General features: G+C 39.4%; 1 protein-coding gene across 1 annotated transcript; it reads left to right on the top strand.

The window, feature by feature from the left end:
* Nucleotides 1–1095: 1095 nt before the first annotated feature.
* LOC135624327 (E3 ubiquitin-protein ligase RSL1-like) lies at nt 1096–17100 on the top strand. Its single transcript, XM_065127815.1, has 3 exons — nt 1096–1952; nt 12394–13175; nt 16707–17100. Exons 1-3 carry the CDS (start codon nt 1185–1187, stop codon nt 16912–16914), a joined length of 1758 nt encoding a protein of 585 aa, XP_064983887.1. The 5' UTR covers nt 1096–1184; the 3' UTR covers nt 16915–17100.
* Nucleotides 17101–18621: the final 1521 nt, after the last annotated feature.

Raw genomic sequence — 18621 nt, forward strand, 5'->3', positions numbered from 1 at the left:
TATTTTCATACTACAACTATCTTTTATTTTTGTTGTTATCATTTAGTTATTATCTTTTTCTTCTATCTTTTTATTTCTCTATTATGAAAACATAAATTATTACTATTTATCTTACCTTAGATTTTAGTATCAGAGCTTTTGATTTAGTCAAGATGTTATATTATCAAGGTTGATCTATATTTCGATTATATAAACTCGAGGAGATTTTCTATGTAGGGGAAGTATATAATGCAGGAGCAATTTGGTTTATCTTTTCATTTAAATAAATTTAATTAACTTAGAGATATTTTAAATTTTATAATAAATTGTCGTATGATAATATATACTCAATAAGGAGAAAAAGTAAGCAAAGACAAAAAAAATAAATTATGTCTTAATTGAAGATTATCAAAGTCTATCAATCAAGAATATTATCAATATTATAATTAAGATCAATAAAAAGTAAGTAAATATATTTTTTTTTTTTCACCTCGTAGATGAGCTCATAATTATTTTTCCTAAAGTGAGTATGATAATTATCTTTTTTTTTTCATTCAATTATTATCTTTTTTCTCTCTTTTTATTTCTCTATTATAAAAAAATTTCGTTGCTACTTATCCTACATCATTATATAATCTATACAATAAGATTACAAGGTTAAACTCGGTGTAATTTTATTAACGCTTTAAATTGGCAAACTTTTATGATATGAGTCATAAACATCAAGACATAAACTCTTTCCTTATATTGGGGTACATAACACCTTAATCACTAAAAGTTCTACTGCATCGTATTGAATGATCTATTGAAAATATTCAATGTAACGTAGAAGTTAAAATGAGAAAAAGATGAGTCATAATTAGTCCCATTTTAGTGAATTTATTTCAGGTATCAAACAATAATCCTCGTGCGATTTGATCCTCTAAATAGATAATATCATAATATTAATTTTATTAAAAGCATATAATCTATAAAGATTTAGTGTCTAATATAATACTCGGATCAGGTGTTAAGTCAACTACAAATAAATACTTAAAGACGAGTCAATACTTTCCACTCGTTCAATACGGTCGGTCGAGATTAAAGCCCGTACAAAGCCGAAACAGAAGCAAGAATAGAGAGCATCAAGGGCGGAAGACCCCTCGCACGCACGTCTACTTCTCTTCTTCGCTCGCACGAGTCGTGAAGGAACATGACATAGTGACATGAGCGAGGCGGACGACCTCGACATCCTCGTCTCCAGCCAACACCGGAAGCTCATGGCCGCCGCCGCCGCGGAGTCCGACCTCGAATTCGCCTTTCGCCTACAGATGGAGGAGGCCATGACCGCCTCCCTCGCCCTCCATCCCTCCCATCGCCCCTCTTCCTCCCGCCCCTCCTCCTCCACCGCCGCCGCCGCCACCTCCTCCTCCGCCTTGCCGCCGATCATCGCTGCATCTGCCGGTGGTAAAGTAGACGACGACGACGACGACGAAGGCCTCGCCCAAGTCATGCGCCTGCAGGCCCTCGAGCTAGAGCGCTTCCACCTAGAGAGAAAGGACAGCGACCGGTGCCAGGAAGAGCTCCGCCGCATCGCCGACGATCTCCGCCGCTGCGCCCACGACGAGCGCTTCGCCCGCGAGATCCTCGAGATGCCCGAGGACGAGTGGGAGGAGTATGGCGACGAGTTCGAGCGACCGATTGAGGCGGCCCGCATCGTGGACGAGCCCACCTTCCGCCTCTATTTCAAGGGCATGGCCAGCCGGGTCCTCGTGAAGGACGCCTGGGTCCACCTCGCCGCGATTGGGGTTGCCGTTTGCGATCACAAAGACAATCCGGTGCTGAAGATCCAGAAACCGGTGCCGGTCTCGGCCGCTGGGACTTGTCGCGAGGTTTTGGAGGCGAAAGCGCTGGTCGAGGGCCTGAACGCGGTCATCTCGTTGGGCATCAAGAGGCTTCGCGTGTTCTGCGACTACAGGACGCTCTACAATCATGTGAGTTTGTTGCTTCGTTGGATTCTATGCTCCGCCTAGCAATTTCATCTTGCCTATAAGAATTAAGAAGATCCCTAATACATTGTTGTTGTTCTAGTTCAGCTTGCTCTTCAGATTGTTAAAATTTTTTGTATTAACTTAGTGGTGGAATTAGGGTTTCCAGAATTGCCAGTTAACCTTGAGATCATAACTGATGGCTTTCGATTAGGAATTTGAAAACCCTATTTATTTGCGTGGTAGTTTACTTTGTTCGATACTAATTGCAGATATATTTTTTAAAAATTTTTGAAGACGGGTGTAGAAATCTTCCCTTACATCAAGGTTAGGTAACAAGAACAAATTGGAGGGTCATTCCACTTTTGAGAGCATTTTGGTCGTCGAAAATACTGAGCTAGTAGTATGCAACCTTATTGCATTTTAGGTAAATATGAGAAAGCCTATGACGGTGGGACTAGTAGCAACAATTTGCAACCTTATTGCTTTTTCGGTAAATATGAGAAAGCCTCTGACGTGGGATGAGTAGCAACAATTTGCAACCTTATTGCTTTTTTGATAAATATGAGAAAGCCTATGAAGCAGGACGAGTAGCAACAGTTTGCAACCTTATTGCTTTTTCGATAAATATGATAAAACCTATGAAGTTGGACAAGTATCAATGGATTTTTTTTTAGATAGAAAGAGAGATAATAAAGGATAATAACTTAAATAACTACGAGACTTGTTTTGGCTCAAAGAGGAGACTCCGATCTCCCCATGTGTTGCATGTGGACAATGGAATTTTCCATCGGAAAAAACAAATGTGGTCTTATACTACCACTTACACACAAGGTGGAAAAAGAATTCATTCATTGATTCATCTTCTAATTGATCTTCACTACGATGTTCTAGTCCTTTTTATAGGCCCAACTACAAACAAGAATACAAAAAATAAAAAAATAAAAAATTACAATTGTATCTAATCAAATATACAATATGTTTTTTCCTTTGAAGAAGATAATATTTTTAATTTGATTTGAAGGTTAATCTTTTTTATGATAGTACTGATTGATAGACTTTTATAATCTTTATAGAGGTGAATCTTTAAGATCCTCAATCAAGATCTATAATCTTCAATCAATAATGTTAGTGAATAAAAGTACCGTGGCTGATGAGTCAACACGGTTAGGTCAGCGGGCCGACGTCGGGAACTTCTGGTGGAATGAGTAGGATGATGAGGTGGCTACGCCTCTTGAGCGTCTCGGGCGAGGGTCGGACTGGCGGGGTCGATTGAGTCCTCGTGAGTGGGTGGGGGTTGACGCTCCAAGTCCTGCCGACTTTAGTGTTGTTTGTGGCGGGTTGAGCCCTCTCGTCCCCGGGGTGGTTGGCTGCTTTTCTTCGCGACGTGGGCGTGCCCTTGGGAAGGGGGTTGCAAACCGGCGTTGGTCGGGATCTGGGCCGACAGGCCACCCTCCTCTACGCACCAGATGACGACTCTAGAGTGAAGACGCCCGCCGCTCGGGGGTGCCCACCTCCCTGCAAAATGGCCTTCGTCGGGTGCTTCTCGACTTTGGTCCCTCCGACGAGCAAGTCAGTTCCGTTTGCTTTCTCTTCCTTCCCCCCCTGGCAGGGCATTGGACAGGGGATTTTATACCTGCGTGCAAGGGTTGGTTGCGCCTTGGTTCGACATGGCCGCTGACTTTCGTGAGGGCGAGACGACTTCTCTGACGAGATGGCGTCTTTGGGGGTGCCTGAGCGGTGTCAAACGGCACCGCCCCGGGCTCTCGGGACGGTCAAGTCGCATAGTGTATCGGTACCGAACCTGACGTGGCATGCACCCCGCGGTTCTGACGGCGTGTGACATCAGGTTCGTGGCTGATAGCATGTGACGTTGCTGTGATTCATCTAGGGCCAAAATATGCCCTATCAAATAACAAACTTGATTTGTTTTTTTTTTTTGTCCTTTTTCCTTTCCTTGAGTAGATGTTGCCATGTGGTAACTTATTGATAAGGTATACTTTGGGTCCAGGACACGTCACAACCAATGCCGGGTCAGCAAGGGGAGCACCCCCACATCCTAAGTCAGAATCCTTACCGAGGCATTGTTTGGCATGTCCCATCCCGGAAGCTCGGGGCGGCGTCGTCTGACGTCGTCCCGCGCGTCCTGGGACAGCGGCCGCATAGTATCATCTCATCCCTCGAGGATCAGTCGTCACGCCGAACCCGCGTGCGACCGACCCTTGTACAATAATATAAAAGCCCCTGGTCGGCATCTAGCCAAAGGGGGGAGAACGCAAAAAGAGAAGGGAAAAACAACTACTGAATTGCTCGTCGGAGGGGCCAAAGTCGGGAATTACCCGACGAAGGCCATTTTTGCAGGCAAGCGACCACCCGCGAGCCATGAGCGTCTCGACCTGGGAATCGCCATCCAGCGAATGAAGGCGAGCTGCCAACTAGCCCGGGAACAGAGAGATGCTGCTCAACGCAGACGGTGCCCGGACTGAGAAATGCTGATCAACACCCCGTCGCAAGGGCCCGGCTTACCTCGGCGTCCAACTCAGGCAGCAGAAGACTCCGAACATCAACCCGTGGACTGAGCCGTGCTGACTCACCAGCCACGGCACATTTGTTCACCAACACTTATGACATATTTAAAATATCTCTAAAATAGTAAAATTTATTCAAATAACATATAAACAAAATTTCTCCTGCATCCATTTATAATTCAAAAATTTCCCCAACAAAATGTGGTTATTTCTAATTACATTATGGACCATCCACAGTGGTTTGGATTCCTCTTGCAAGAACCGAAAAACAGCCAATGAATCATATTCAATATGGATTTTTTGCACACCACTTGCTTTTGCAGCCTTTAGTTCCTCAAAAATAGCCTTCACCTCATACTAGAGTACACATTTGCCCTCTTCATTACCTGCACTCAACAATCAAAGTGTTAACTGTATCATTTCTTAAGACAAAACCGATCCCCTCTTCCTTCTTTAAGTTCTAAGAATCACCACAATTTAATTTAATCCAATCCAAGCTAAGTCGTTCCCACCTAATTCTCAATGATCATACCACTTTATCTCCATCAAATACACAATCATTCATCACTGGATCCATAGAAGCAATAATTTTATAGAATACACCTTTATGATTGGCATTAATACTACTAAAAATAGCATTATTATGGGTCTTTGAAATCCACCAAAGTGCATTGGCAATGAGACTCCTAAGAATCATACCATGTTTCTTGTGATCATCATTTCCTTCAGCCAACCACTTACCATCCTTCCAATAGTTAAAAATGCAAAAGTGAACGGAACAATTTTGTTCAAACATTTTTCTGATCTCGTTAGAGAACATATAAATAAAGTTGTTTACAGCGTTCAGCATGAAGCCCACAAAGAGGACATAGTCGATTGCTAATGCCCAGATGATGTGGTCTTTCAGCACTAGGGAGTCGACCAAGCAGCAACTTCTATCAAAATACCTTTTAACTCTAGGAGTGTGCCAAAGTATGTGGCACCAATCCCTATGCACATTTGTCTCATATTCATTGGAATTAAGAAAGGAATAAGTTGATTTAGCAGTAATTATCCCTTTAGGTGATGTCTCGGTATCCATTTATTCTCATCAGGTTCAAGAGGTATGCCAATGAGCATAATTTTTTTTCCTAGGACAGGTCAAAAAAGAAGATCAAGACTTTCATCGTTCCATTGTCCTTGAGAAAACAAATCCGCAACAAATGAAAAATGATGGAATTTGGATTTGATCAGTTTTATCAGTTTGAGATGGTAGATATGGACTTCGATCTTGTCGTGGAGATTAATGACTAAAAGATATCTACTTTCTTTTCTTACTTTAATATCGTATTCTGGGAGTTTTTTTACCACATAATTGGCTGGTATTGTATTTGCTCTCTCAGATGCTGAAACCCTTCTTTTATATATCAGGTTGTTAGGATCGAGAGCACTAAGAGGGGGGGGGGGTGAATTAGTGCAGCGGAAATCTTACAGCGATTAAAAACCAAAAGCTGCGTTCGTTCAAAAACTGTTATGATGCAAAAGCAAATTCTCAGTTTGTATCTAAGTGCAGTTTGCGTCTAAGCGCAGATTGCGTCTAAGCGCAGTTTTGCGTCTAAGCGCAGTTTACGTCTAAACTCAGATTTACGTCTAAACGCTGTTTTACGTCTAAACGCAGATTTACGTCTAAACGCAGATTTACGTCTAAACGCAGACTTACGTCTAAACGCAGTTTTACGTCTAAACGCAGATTTACGTCTAAACTCAGATTTACGTCTTAAACTCAGATTTACGTCTAAACGCAGTTTTACGTCTAGACGCAGATTTACGTCTAAACTTTGAAACTTGTTTGTATACTCGCAGAAGGCAGTATGCAGTTGGAATCAAGACATAAACGTGAACTGAGATCTGATGATTGAGCAAGGAAAGCCGATTTATGTCTGAATGCAGTTTTACGTCTAAATGCTGAAACTCGTTCGTAAAATCGTAGAGGAAAGTTTGCAGTTATCAATAGGATCAAAATGTAAGTATAAACTGCAAAGAAGCTTGTTCGCAAAAGCATGGAAGACAGTTCTGCAGAATCAAATGTAAACTTAAACAGTAACGTATGAAAATACGAATTTACGTCTGAATGCAGATTCGGAAGAACAGCACTTAGAACTTGTTCGTGAAAGCGCAGAGAGCAGTAGTAATGAGGGAGGTTTGCAGTAATGATAAAGTGCTCGAAAATAAACGCAAACCAGAGATTTAGAGTGGTTCGGTCAGCCTTGACCTACTCCACTTTTGGCTTCCTCCACCGACGAGGTTGCCGACGTCAACTAGGTGCCTTCCTTCAATGGGCGAAGGCCAAACTGCCCTTTTACAATTTCTCTCCTTTTGACAGGCTCAGGAGACAACCTTTACAGACCTTTCTCTCCTCACTTTACAACTGAAAACTTGAAGAACAGAAGGAGGAGACTTAAAGGCTTTACAACACTTTTGAGCTCTTAGAATCACAGAAAAGATCAAGATTTCGGTGTAGGTCTATATCTTTTCAGTGCTGAATGGGTGGGGTATTTATAGGCCCCAACCCAATTCAAAATTCGAGCTCAAAACGATCAAATCGATCAAATCCCAGAATTCTGGGATCAGGCGGTTGCACCTCTTGACTGGAGAGGTGGCACCGCCTGGCAGAGCTCGAAGACTGAGCTCAGGCGGTTGCTTCTCTCTGCCAGAGCTCGAAGACTGAGCTCGATGGTTCCATCACCTGGCAGAGCTCGAAGACTGAGCTTGGTGGTTGCATCACCTGGCAGAGCTCGAAACTGAGCTCGGTGGTTGCATCACCTGGCAGAGCTCGAAACTGAGCTCAGGCTGATGCACCTCTCTGCCAGAGCTCGAAGACTGAGCTTGGTGATTGCATCACCTGGCAGAGCTCGAGACTGAGCTCAGGCTGATGCACCTCTCTGCCAGAGCTCGAAGACTGAGCTCGATGGTTGCATCGCCTGGCAGAGCTCGAAACTTGAGCTCTGGCGGTGCTACCTCTTGGCAGAGGAGGTTGCACCGCCCAGTCTAGCTCGAAGACTGAGCTCTGGGCGGTTGCACCTCTCGGCTGGGGCGGTTGCACCTCCCAGCCTCGCAGCCCTGGCGGTTGCACCTCCTGGCTGGGGCGGTTGCACCTCCCAACCCCACAGCCCAGGCGGTTGCACCTCCTGGCTGGGGCGGTTGCACCTCCTGGTGCAATCAGGGTCCGAATGGTTCACTCCATTCGGCCCAATTTGAATCTTTTCAGGGGCCCAATTGCCCCAAGATTAAGCTAATGGGATCACCTCCCATTTTCATGCTTAATCATCATGCTAACTACGATTAACTCTAAGACAACTTCTGCAGCTTTGCTCCGATGCGTCAATCGCTTCTTCCGGCGAGTTTCCGGCCAACTTCCGTCGATCATCCGATAACCCTCGGTGATCCTTCTGCGGACATCCGGCATACTCCTGGACTTTGCGACGATCCACTTGGCGAGTTCCGACGAGCTTCGCTTGGCAAGCTTCTGGACTTCTCGGATCTGTTCTCGCTGAACCTCCGACGACCGTCCGAACTTCCGTCGAACTCTCGAACTCCCAACGTGATCATGATCTTGACTCCGGCGCAACACCTGCTGCTTGTCTTACTCTCATCGTAGTTAATCCTGCACACTTATCTCAACACATAGATTAGATAACAAATGACAATTGACTTCATCATCAAAATCCGAGATTCAACACAGGTTTCCTTCTGCTCATTTTGGAGGGACTCAATATATATTGCATGCTCATGTTATGCTTGCAGATTTTGTCCAGCTGATTTGTTACTATGTTGGGGCAATTGTTCTTCTTATTCTTCTCTTGGCTTGAACAGTAAAGAATTATAGGTGGATAGATAGTTGTATGCTTACTATGAGTTCTCAAAGATATTACATCATACAAAATGTTCAAAAGTCATGGTATGTCAAAGGAATATGAATATAAAATGATATAAAAACTATGACCCTTTTCTGGCATTGCTGCAAAGATTATATATCAAGATAAGAAGGTGATATACTAGTTACTATACTTATAATAAGTTGGTTCCTATAATTCCTCAGAATTGGTTGTCAGTATATTCACAAAGATCTTATTATGGTTTATTGAATTATTTTCTTTTATGTTTACATTTTGTATTCATTTGTATAATCATTTGCAAGGAATGCAATCTCGTCCCAGACCCTGTACCAGTCCCATATCTAACTGGTAAGTACAGCCGGTATTGGTGTATCAGTACATGGTATACTAGCATGTATGGAAGGAATAAGAGGAGTTGGTGAAGGAAGAGGAAATATATGCTGGATGGTAATTGTGATGCAGTGAGTATAATAAGAGTCTATCTGCGATCTAAGCATGAAATCCGTATGTCTGGCCTTCCACAATCAGATGGAGTTAAAGAGAGGTAACTAAATGTATACAATATAGGTGCTGGCCAATGGCAGCTACCCAGGACACATTTATGGTTTCATCTTGTTTTCTGCCTCTACTTATATATATGGTATGCTGCTCAGGCTGCATTGGATCCCAAAAAGGCACTATGTTTCCAATGATATTGCTTGTGTATATCTTTTCATTATTAATGAGTACCATGATTACTTTCTCTATCAAGCTATGTTCTCTTGATGTCAGAGAGCATTTTCAGAATTTGCATTATTGTTTGTAGCTAACCTGTCAGTTCATTGTACATGGAGGGGAAACAAATGACCTGCATTATAGATTCATCTCTGTCAACTTGTTCATTGTTCTTGGACCAATTAGTTTGATGTTCAATTTTAAAATGAGTTTCATGATCAATATCAAAATTTGATAATTATCTGGCATTAGAAAGAAATATGGATACGTCTATGAAGTTCCCTCGAAATAATCAAGGATTTTTTTTCTGATAAAATACATGGACCAGCTGTCCAGTTTAGTAGAATATTCTATCAATCTAAACATTTATGTACTAGAGAAGTTCAAGCTGCAGAACTTGGACTAACAGATGATCTGTAGAATATATATCCTCTTGAACATTATCAAGAACTCACAATGTTTATGATCTTGGTTTACTCTTATCTTCCACTATGACAAATGAAGCATATCATCTTCACCTCATCTATCGACATGTATGCCAAACCAGTTTAGAGTAGATTATGTTTTTCTTCCCCTGATTTCTGCTAAAATTTCTGATATCAGAGCATTCATTCATGATATAAGGTAACAAAAGGACTTTGATTTGGTGCAACTTGGTTGAAATTTATTAAAAGCTTGAACTTCATATGAAATCTATTTTTGCATACTCAAAATTTTGAAAATGAAACCACCGGGGGAGTTCATCCAGCAACACAACTTCACTTGAGCATTCTAGTTGAATCTGATGTGTCCAATGGGCATTTTGATGTTACACTGAGCTTTTGGAGCATACTATTACTAGAGTCATTCTTATTTACAGGCAAGAAAGGATTCTATTCCTGTGAAAATCAGGATTATTGTCTTCTTGTGAAAGTAAACATAATCTAGAAACTTTTGCTCAAGATTATAGTTTTGACTTGCTTATGACAATTTTATTCATTTGAACTTTTGAACCGTGAAAGGTGTTAGTTCTATAAGAATAACTTATATGTATATTTGATGTCTGAGTTCATGCTACAACATGGGTAGGTTGAGCCATATTAGAAATCAACCCCAAACTGATCTCAGCGTAAGGCTTTCCCAACACTAATCTAATCCAAATTCTGGTTGGGTTAAGGTTGTTCTGTGTTGGATTGGGTTACTTAAGTTGTATACAAGTAAAATACATGAGGTTCAGTTTTAAATATAAAGATTCTATCAAATAATATTTTTTTAAAATGTAATATGACTTATTTTGTAGATACAAGCAGTGTTTAGGTTTGGATTGGACAGTGATTTAAAAATCACTAGGCGCCAAGGTCCAAAAACGCCCGAGGCGCTCGTCTGAGCGAAGCAAGACACTAAAATATAAAAATATATAATATAATTAATAAATATAATTATTTAAATAAAATATGATATTATATTAAGAAAATATGATATAATTAAATTCAAGGTACGCAATATCGTACCGTACCGAAGTTTCAATGTTCGCTTGGTACGATATGATATTGTATACCGAGCGATATACCGTTCGGTATACCACTCGGTATATATATATATATATATATATATATATATATATATATATATATATATATAATTTGACGATGTCGTCTCATTTATGTTTATATATATATATAAATTAATAAATATATATTATATATAAAAAAGATTATAAATATATATATATATTTTTATAAAAGGCGACGTCGTCTTTTCCTTCTCCCACGCGGGGCGACATCACCCCGTGTGTGTGTGTATATATATATATATATATATATTAATATATATATATTTTTTGTTTCGTCTGCTAACGGGCGATCGGTGTACCGATCAGTTGATGAACTGGTACGTACCGCCTATACCAGGCGGTATTTTTGAAATTGCATACCTTGATCATATTAACAAAAAGTCTCAAAATTCAAAAAAATAATAATAATTTCAAATAAATAAAAATTTGAGTAATAAATCAAAATAATATATTATTAATCTAATAAATAAAAATACTGTTACTACTTACTAGTATACAGTTAACAGTATACTATTAATATACTGTTAACAGTATACTATCGAGTCGATGTGAGATGAGTGAATAAGAGTAAGATAGCAGCAGCGAGCAGCGGGAGCAGCAACAATGGCAAGCACGGGCGAGCAGCGATAGTGGCAGTGACAGCGGTAGCAAGAGCGCAACGTAAGAGTAAGACCGATGCTGTTGACTGAGAGCAGCAGCAGCAGTAGTAGCAAGCAACGACAGTGAGAGCGGGAGCGGCGAGCAGCAATAGTAGCGGCGAGCAGCGACAATGGCAATGACGAGCAATGATAGTGGTAGCGGTGAGCAACAACAATGGCAGTGGCAGCGAAGAGCAGCGACAGCAGAGAGAGGCAACGACAGTGGAGAGAGGCAGCAACAGCGGAGAGGAAATATTGGTAGCAGAATCGCGAGCAGGGTTAGGGTTGGGGAAGTTGCGAGAGGGATGTTGGGAGGCTAATATCGGTGCTTTAGTTGGTTCGATTGAACGAACTAAAGCATCGGAACGAACTAAAGCACCAGGGTTGCTTGGTATAACCCAGGCGCTCGCCCGAGCCCAAGCGCCGGGCGCTTTGGGCGAGCACCCAACCGACGTCTCTTTGAAGCACACTTCTTGGACATGAAGCAAGGCGCTCGGGCCTCACCTCGCCTCGCCTCACCCGAGCGACTAGGCGAGCGCCCGAGCGCCTATTGAAATCGCTGGGATGGGATAGATTAAGTTCGCATTGGGTGTGGGTTGATTTTCACTGCGAGTTCAAGATCAAGCCTATCTAACCCCAATTGATGCTGGCTTGAGATTTTCTTTAATCAACATTCAACAACATGAACTAAACACCATCCTGATGAATGATTGTGTAGGTTGATGGTGTGTGTTTTCAACCATACCAAGTTGATATAAACCCAGTACACTATGCTGTAGTTCAGGTCCTCCAACTATTACATTTTGTAATCCTAGCCCAGTTTTCATACCACTGTATAAATAATATCAGATCTTTCATGTTTTTTCCACTTAGAGGCATCGAAATCTTCAAATTGCATTAAATTTTGCAAGTGAAGTTTTCCAGTTACGAACTCTTAATTTATGTTCATTCTAGTGAGTTGCTTTTATCCTTGTCAATCTGCATTGTTTCATATATGTGTAATTTTTCCATATGCTCATTTCAACCCATTTGGATGTTCACAAATTATTAATAGGGTAACTGTTTGATTGTTTTCCTAACAAAAGGATCATATCAAATCCCCTTTCCTTCATTTCATGTAATGTCTGGTCTCATTTACAGGTTAAAGGTATATGGGGCATTAAAAAGATTAAACTTGCCAACATGATCAATCAAGTCCACATGCTCCAGAGAAAATTTGAAAAATGCCAAATATTTTTGCTGCCACGTTGCCGTGTCAGATTTGCATTCAGATTAGCAAGGGATGTCTTAGACTCTCAGCTGTCCAAGAATGTGGACCTAGTTGGCCTCAAAGCTCTGAGGGAGACATGCAATATCTGTTTGGAAGTTAACGATTCTTCTGAAATGTTTGCTGTGGATGGTTGTTTGCACAGGTTTTGTTTCTCCTGTATGAAACAGCATGTCGAAGTTAAACTGCATCATGGAATACTACCTGGTTGTCCACAAGATGGCTGCGAAGTGAAGCTTGATACAGAAGGTGCTAGGAAATTTTTACCACCTAGATTACTAGAAATTATGGGTCAGCGTCTAAAGGAGGCATCAATACCTGCAACTGAAAGAGTTTACTGCCCATACCCTAGGTGCTCAGCTCTGATGTCAAGAAGTGAAGCAATTTGCCCTCAGTTGGAGTCTTCTTTTAAGAAAGTGAATGTTGATGCATCTGGATTAAGGAAATGTAGCAAATGCAATGGTTCTTTTTGCATTAGGTGTAAGGTTCCTTGGCATGAGAGACTATCATGCTCTGACTTCAAGAGGTTAAATCCACATCTCCATCCAGAAGAGACAAAGTTACAATCCCTTGCAAAGCAAAAGTTATGGCGCCAGTGTGTTAAGTGCAACCACATGATTGAACTGACAGAAGGTTGTTTTCACATGACATGCAGGTAATATTTTGTTCCGTGTCTCTTTTACATATAATTTCTAGGCTGTTTACTATTGGACCTATGTTGTTTTCGATATGCTGATTTCTCATGGACTTTGATTTCTTATTTTATTTGTATATTTTTCATTTTGTTGTCTGGTTTATTTTTGTTGTTCATTATATTAATAAAATGGTTACTTAGAATTTGTAACATGAAAATTTTTGCACACAAGCTGCTATTTGTCAAATAGATCAATCAAATTCTTAATGTGTCCTACCAACCATAGGACTTAAGAGAAAACCTAAATATAGAATGAGATGGTAACTAATGAAGAGAGGATTACTGTTACACAACTAGTGCAATTGTAATTCTAAGTTGGTGAGTTATTTCAGGGTGAATATTTCATGATTCATATCCAACAGTTGCCACTGGACTCAAAAGACAAAAAAACTTCTTGACATGAATGTGTCAGCTTTGGTGTTTGTGATTTTTATGTTCTCACAGCTCAATGTGAAGGGCTGACCTTGGTATAATGGTAAGGTCTATCTGGTACACCAGGTTCATGTCACAGAACCAGTCTCTCTATATTTAGATAATATAGAAAGAAGACTATGTATATTGACACTCTCTAGACTCTGCATTGACAGGAGCCTAGTGCACTGAGTATGCCCTTTTGTACAGTTTAATAAGAAGTCTACGATTAGAAGTATAAGATCTACAGTTCAGGTTGCCCAGAGATTAATTCATTCTTAACGGTTCATTCAATTACACCAGCTATGGTGCATTGTCCATCTAGCTGAACATGTGGAGGCATGATAGAGTGTCTCATCACTGTATACTTCTATGTCATTGTGGTGTTTGCTGAAACAAAAACGAAGCTTAAGTGATTGTCTGTTCAGAGTGGCAGAAGTACCTGTTGGAGCTGATGGAAAATAAATAATATTGAAATGACAACCAAAAAAAGGAGTACGAGTTCTCCGCCAATGCAAGGTTTGAGTGTCAATATACACAACCTTACCTCTTTAACCACCTTGATAATTCTAGTCCAAAATATATCCTTATTATTGGACCAAGACTCATGGTCATTGAAATGGCATAACCATGGTGGAAATTTTCTGACTTGGAAGCTTGATGCAGAAGGATTTGTTCTAATTTCATCAATGCAAGGTTCTAATTTCCTAGATGGTTTAAACAAATAAGTATGAAATATAATATGATTTAGACTCAAAGAAGAGTTGGGATTATAAGAAAAAGTACTCAGTTATTTTATGTAAAACGGTCAATGTCGAAATATCTCTTAAATCTAATGACAGATCTTCAGAAAGACAAATGGTGTCTGTAGTTTTATTTGGAAATCTTGTCCATGAGATAGTTAATTCATGATGAACTAAATTATACTAGATTACTAATGACTTCATTTAAAAGCTGTTGAACTAACTTATATGTAGGTCATTGACATAGCAGGTCTCATATATTTGAAACAGCAATCTAACTGTTTTTTACCAACCAAACAGCAGAAAAGCAAATGGAAAGAACACGAGTTTCTGATCCAATAGAATAAATTTCATTCTCAGGTAACCTTGAGTAGCTTAAGTAGCCTTGTTCTTGATGATTCATCCCTGAATATAGCACATGCTAATCTGACAGAAGTCACCTTCTGTGGTTTATGCTCTATATCTGACTGCATATTTGATGGATGATTGTATCATCTTGTATGTTCTGCTTTTATCAAATTATTCTATACTGGTTGGTTAATTAGTAGTGCAATGGAACCTTACATCAAGAATCAGTACCAGTTTTTTTTTACTTGTAAGGACTTTGGACCTTTCTGGTATTAGCTTTGTTGTTCTGCTGTGAGTTACATAAAAGAGAATGATGGTATCTCTTTCTCTGCATTTTAAGGCTCACTTTGTTTTCTCTTCCCTTTTCATCTTTGAGTGCAAATAAAAACAAAATTAAAATAGTCTTAGATGAATTTATTTTGGGATAATGATAGTTAAGGTTTAAAACCTCAATCTAATATTGGTTTCAACACCTTGTCAAACTCATACAAAAGAGGTATATCAGACTGCTATACCGACTTATATCACCCTCACCAAAGCATAGATAAAAAATACTGATTGGCATTGATATATATGGTCCAATTTTGATCCTTGATCTGAAGGGCAAATACTGATCGGTACTACATACCAATCTTACCCATATTTTGAGATCTTGGTAATAATTGTAGTTGTGTTATTTGGGTTTATAGTGCGCTATGTGCTTTTGTCCTATACTGAGTATATAGAGTCAGTGAATAAGCATTTCTCTTTTACAGTTTCATTCTGTTTTATCCTCCACAGAACTTAGACTCATTATTTTTTAGTTTGTCTTGTTTTTTCATCGATTAAATATATAATCATTCATCTCCTTTTCTAGAGAAAAGAAATGGCATCCTCTTTGGTGTCTGCTTAGGTTGAAGAAAAGACACATTACATTATGATCCTGAGGTTCTCAGAGCCTGGTGCAAATTATAAATCTAGAATTGGGATAGTTTCTTGACATAATGATATGGTTTAATGCACAAATTATCATGTAATGGTTCAGGGGTTTGTTGATACCTCCTTGGCATGATAATGCCTTGATTCATATCGTTTGGTGTGCTCCTGTGTAGGTCAAGACTGGCCAAAAAGTGGTCTAACCATATTTGGCACCTGTGTCATAGATTGGGATGCATGTTTTGCTCATCTTTTGCACAGTGCATCTTGACTCATGCCAACATGTGTCATTCATCATGGCAATTGGTCATATGGGCATAACATGAGATGCCTTTCCATTCCACTGTTGTGTTTTGCATAAGAAAATTGCAAACATTAGGTGTTTGATGGGCTATCTAAATTTACTTACAATTAACCTATGAATATTTTGGCAACATTACTGTTTGTTCTTTTGTAAGCTCATGTTTTAGTGAATTGAAAATTATTTCTATTATCTTATCAATCTACAGAAATAGAGTAGGTGCCAATAATGTCTGCTCCAGCACATGCTCTTCTTGAAAGATGTTTCTTTATGATCCATCTAATTCAATGGTCAATGCTGCCCTTTATTTCTTGATTCTTCTATTTGGTTAAGCCTTCCAAGAGATTTTCAATCTGCCTCTGTAATAGTGGTAGCTAACTCAAGTTGGCTGCATCTACCGAAAAGAGAATACTGAAAATGCCTCGTGGCCTGATGGACTGCTAACTGAAATGTTTTTGAGCTATAAAAGGAAAAGACATTGTTTGTCGATAATGACTCTCTGGACTCCTAGGTTGATGGAGGTCCGAGTTTGAGATAATAATGGTTTGACCAACATTTTGGTTAAGAGAGGATCAGACTATAACAATGGTTTTATTTTAAAATTCCTCATTTCAATTTTTTTCTTTGAACCATGTGATTTTGTCAATGTTCTTTGAATAGTGTTTTCTTCAGACTCTAATCCACCCTAGTGCATGCCCATTGACATTATATATCTAATTCTAACATCATAACACTTTGTTCAATGAGGATAATTCATAATATATGAATATGCAGGTGTGGATACGAATTCTGTTACACCTGTGGGGCTGAATGGAAGAACAAAACCCAAACATGTAAGTGCCCATTGTTCGAGTATGAATCTGATGAGGATTCAGAATTGGACGATGATGAAGATGGAGACGAGGATTATGAGGAGGATGAGGACTACGATGATTCTGATTACGACGATGACTATTATGGGAATTACAGGCGCCTGTTTTAGGGCTAACACTTTTGCACTTCTCTGTCACTTATGGTTTAATATCTCTTTTATTTACACTGTTCTTGGGATCTGCACTTAAAAAACTCTTGCACTTTCAAGGGTTTCTTTAATGTCGTAGGCTTATAGGAATGAACAACTTGGCATAGACGTGACTTCTAATGTTGATGCCTAATGCTTTGCTTTGGATCTCTCATGTGCATCTCACCCTAGCAGCATTACCAATTAGCACATCGCTACACAGGCATAAATACTTTTTACGGTTTAAATTGTTTGTGCAGCAAAAAGATGCCACGGTTTCCCTACACGTCCGGAGTTTTCTGATGATTTAGCTTCCTGATGTAGCTGCCAGGGTACGTTAGGAAACTGCTACTCTGTCGAAACTTGGAAGTGTTGTGGTTTGAAGGTTGTAAGTTGGGCTTATGTTTCTCTTCATTGTTTTATGAACAGTTGTGAGTCAGCTCTTTCTCGATTTACCATCTACTTGCAGCTTAGTATGAATATGATATGTATGATAAGGTAGATATATCAATTTAATTGCATATGATTAGGGTCTTTACACTACAAATAGGAGCCTATTCAGATGCTAATCTTTACAAGTCTGGTCACTTCACGACATCTCCACCAAGAACTCCAAATTAGCACATTCGATTTGAGCTTTAAAGGCAACATGATTAACAAAAACTAGGTTAGGTCGATTCAACTTGTTATATTGGGTTGACGATCAAAATTGTTCTTGATACATATAATATATAAGGAGAAGTATACAGCTGAGATTTAAATGAAACGAAGGATTCTTCGAGGAGATAAATACCAAGTGCTATGAGCACAAACTTTGTAAATAATCGATCAAGGTATAAATAAATAAATAAATACTCAAAAGCTCAATCTTTAATTTTGTGCATCAGAAGAGCATAGTCCATCATGCCTTGACAGTGCAGTCTCTATTTGTGATGAAGGAATCCATTTGATGAGCGCCATGAGTTGAGACTAAACATAGACAACATGAGTTCTGAGGTAAAAGTGTGGGTTTTGTTCATCCCACTCTATTTTCATATAATTACTTCAACCTAAATGTATCTGCTATCTATTTCGTATTTTATAGGAACTATTTGCTCTAGAAGAACAGATTGGTAATGTAAACACGGACCATTCCATCAATTGGAGATTTGCCATCTTGAGGTAGCTAAACAGGATAAAATAGCTTTTATCCTTGAGAATCATACAAAGACAGATTATCTCCCAAGAGGATAAAATAGTGGACATGATTGACATTCTTGTTGCCTTAAGACATGGCTACCGATTAAGAATGTATGCCCAAATCTGCAAGGCTTCTGCACTGGAAGATTCTTTGGTGGAACAATAAATTGTGTCTTGGTGATTACATTGATCAGGATACATTTCTTATTTTTTATTAAATATTAAAAAAAATTATTACATTACGTAACGTACAAAATGTTTACACGTGGACTCATGCAATAATGCACTATTAATCAATCGAATATCTTGATAGAGAATATATTTCTTAGTTAATCCCATGAATTTGTAAATAATTTTTTTCACAATTTTTAAGTAAATTTCATTAAAGACGTGTAATACAAGTTTGGATTGTGTGTGTGTGTGTTGGGGTGTGAAGGGATTTGTCTATGTGCAAGGATGGAGCTCACAGAGACATAAAAACCACATGAATGCAAGTCACTTGATATAAGA

Source organism: Musa acuminata, chromosome BXJ2-10 (assembly GCF_036884655.1).
Source record: "Musa acuminata AAA Group cultivar baxijiao chromosome BXJ2-10, Cavendish_Baxijiao_AAA, whole genome shotgun sequence".
Taxonomy (NCBI): Eukaryota; Viridiplantae; Streptophyta; class Magnoliopsida; order Zingiberales; family Musaceae; genus Musa; species Musa acuminata.

Excerpts from the sequence above, each read along its gene's own strand:
- LOC135624327 (XM_065127815.1), top strand. The coding sequence starts at position 1,185 with ATGAGCGAGGCGGACGACCTCGACATCCTCGTCTCCAGCCAACACCGG. Across the intron at positions 1,953-12,393 it reads ACAGGACGCTCTACAATCAT|GTTAAAGGTATATGGGGCAT; the intron begins GTGAGTTTGTTG and ends TCTCATTTACAG. Across the intron at positions 13,176-16,706 it reads TGTTTTCACATGACATGCAG|GTGTGGATACGAATTCTGTT; the intron begins GTAATATTTTGT and ends ATGAATATGCAG.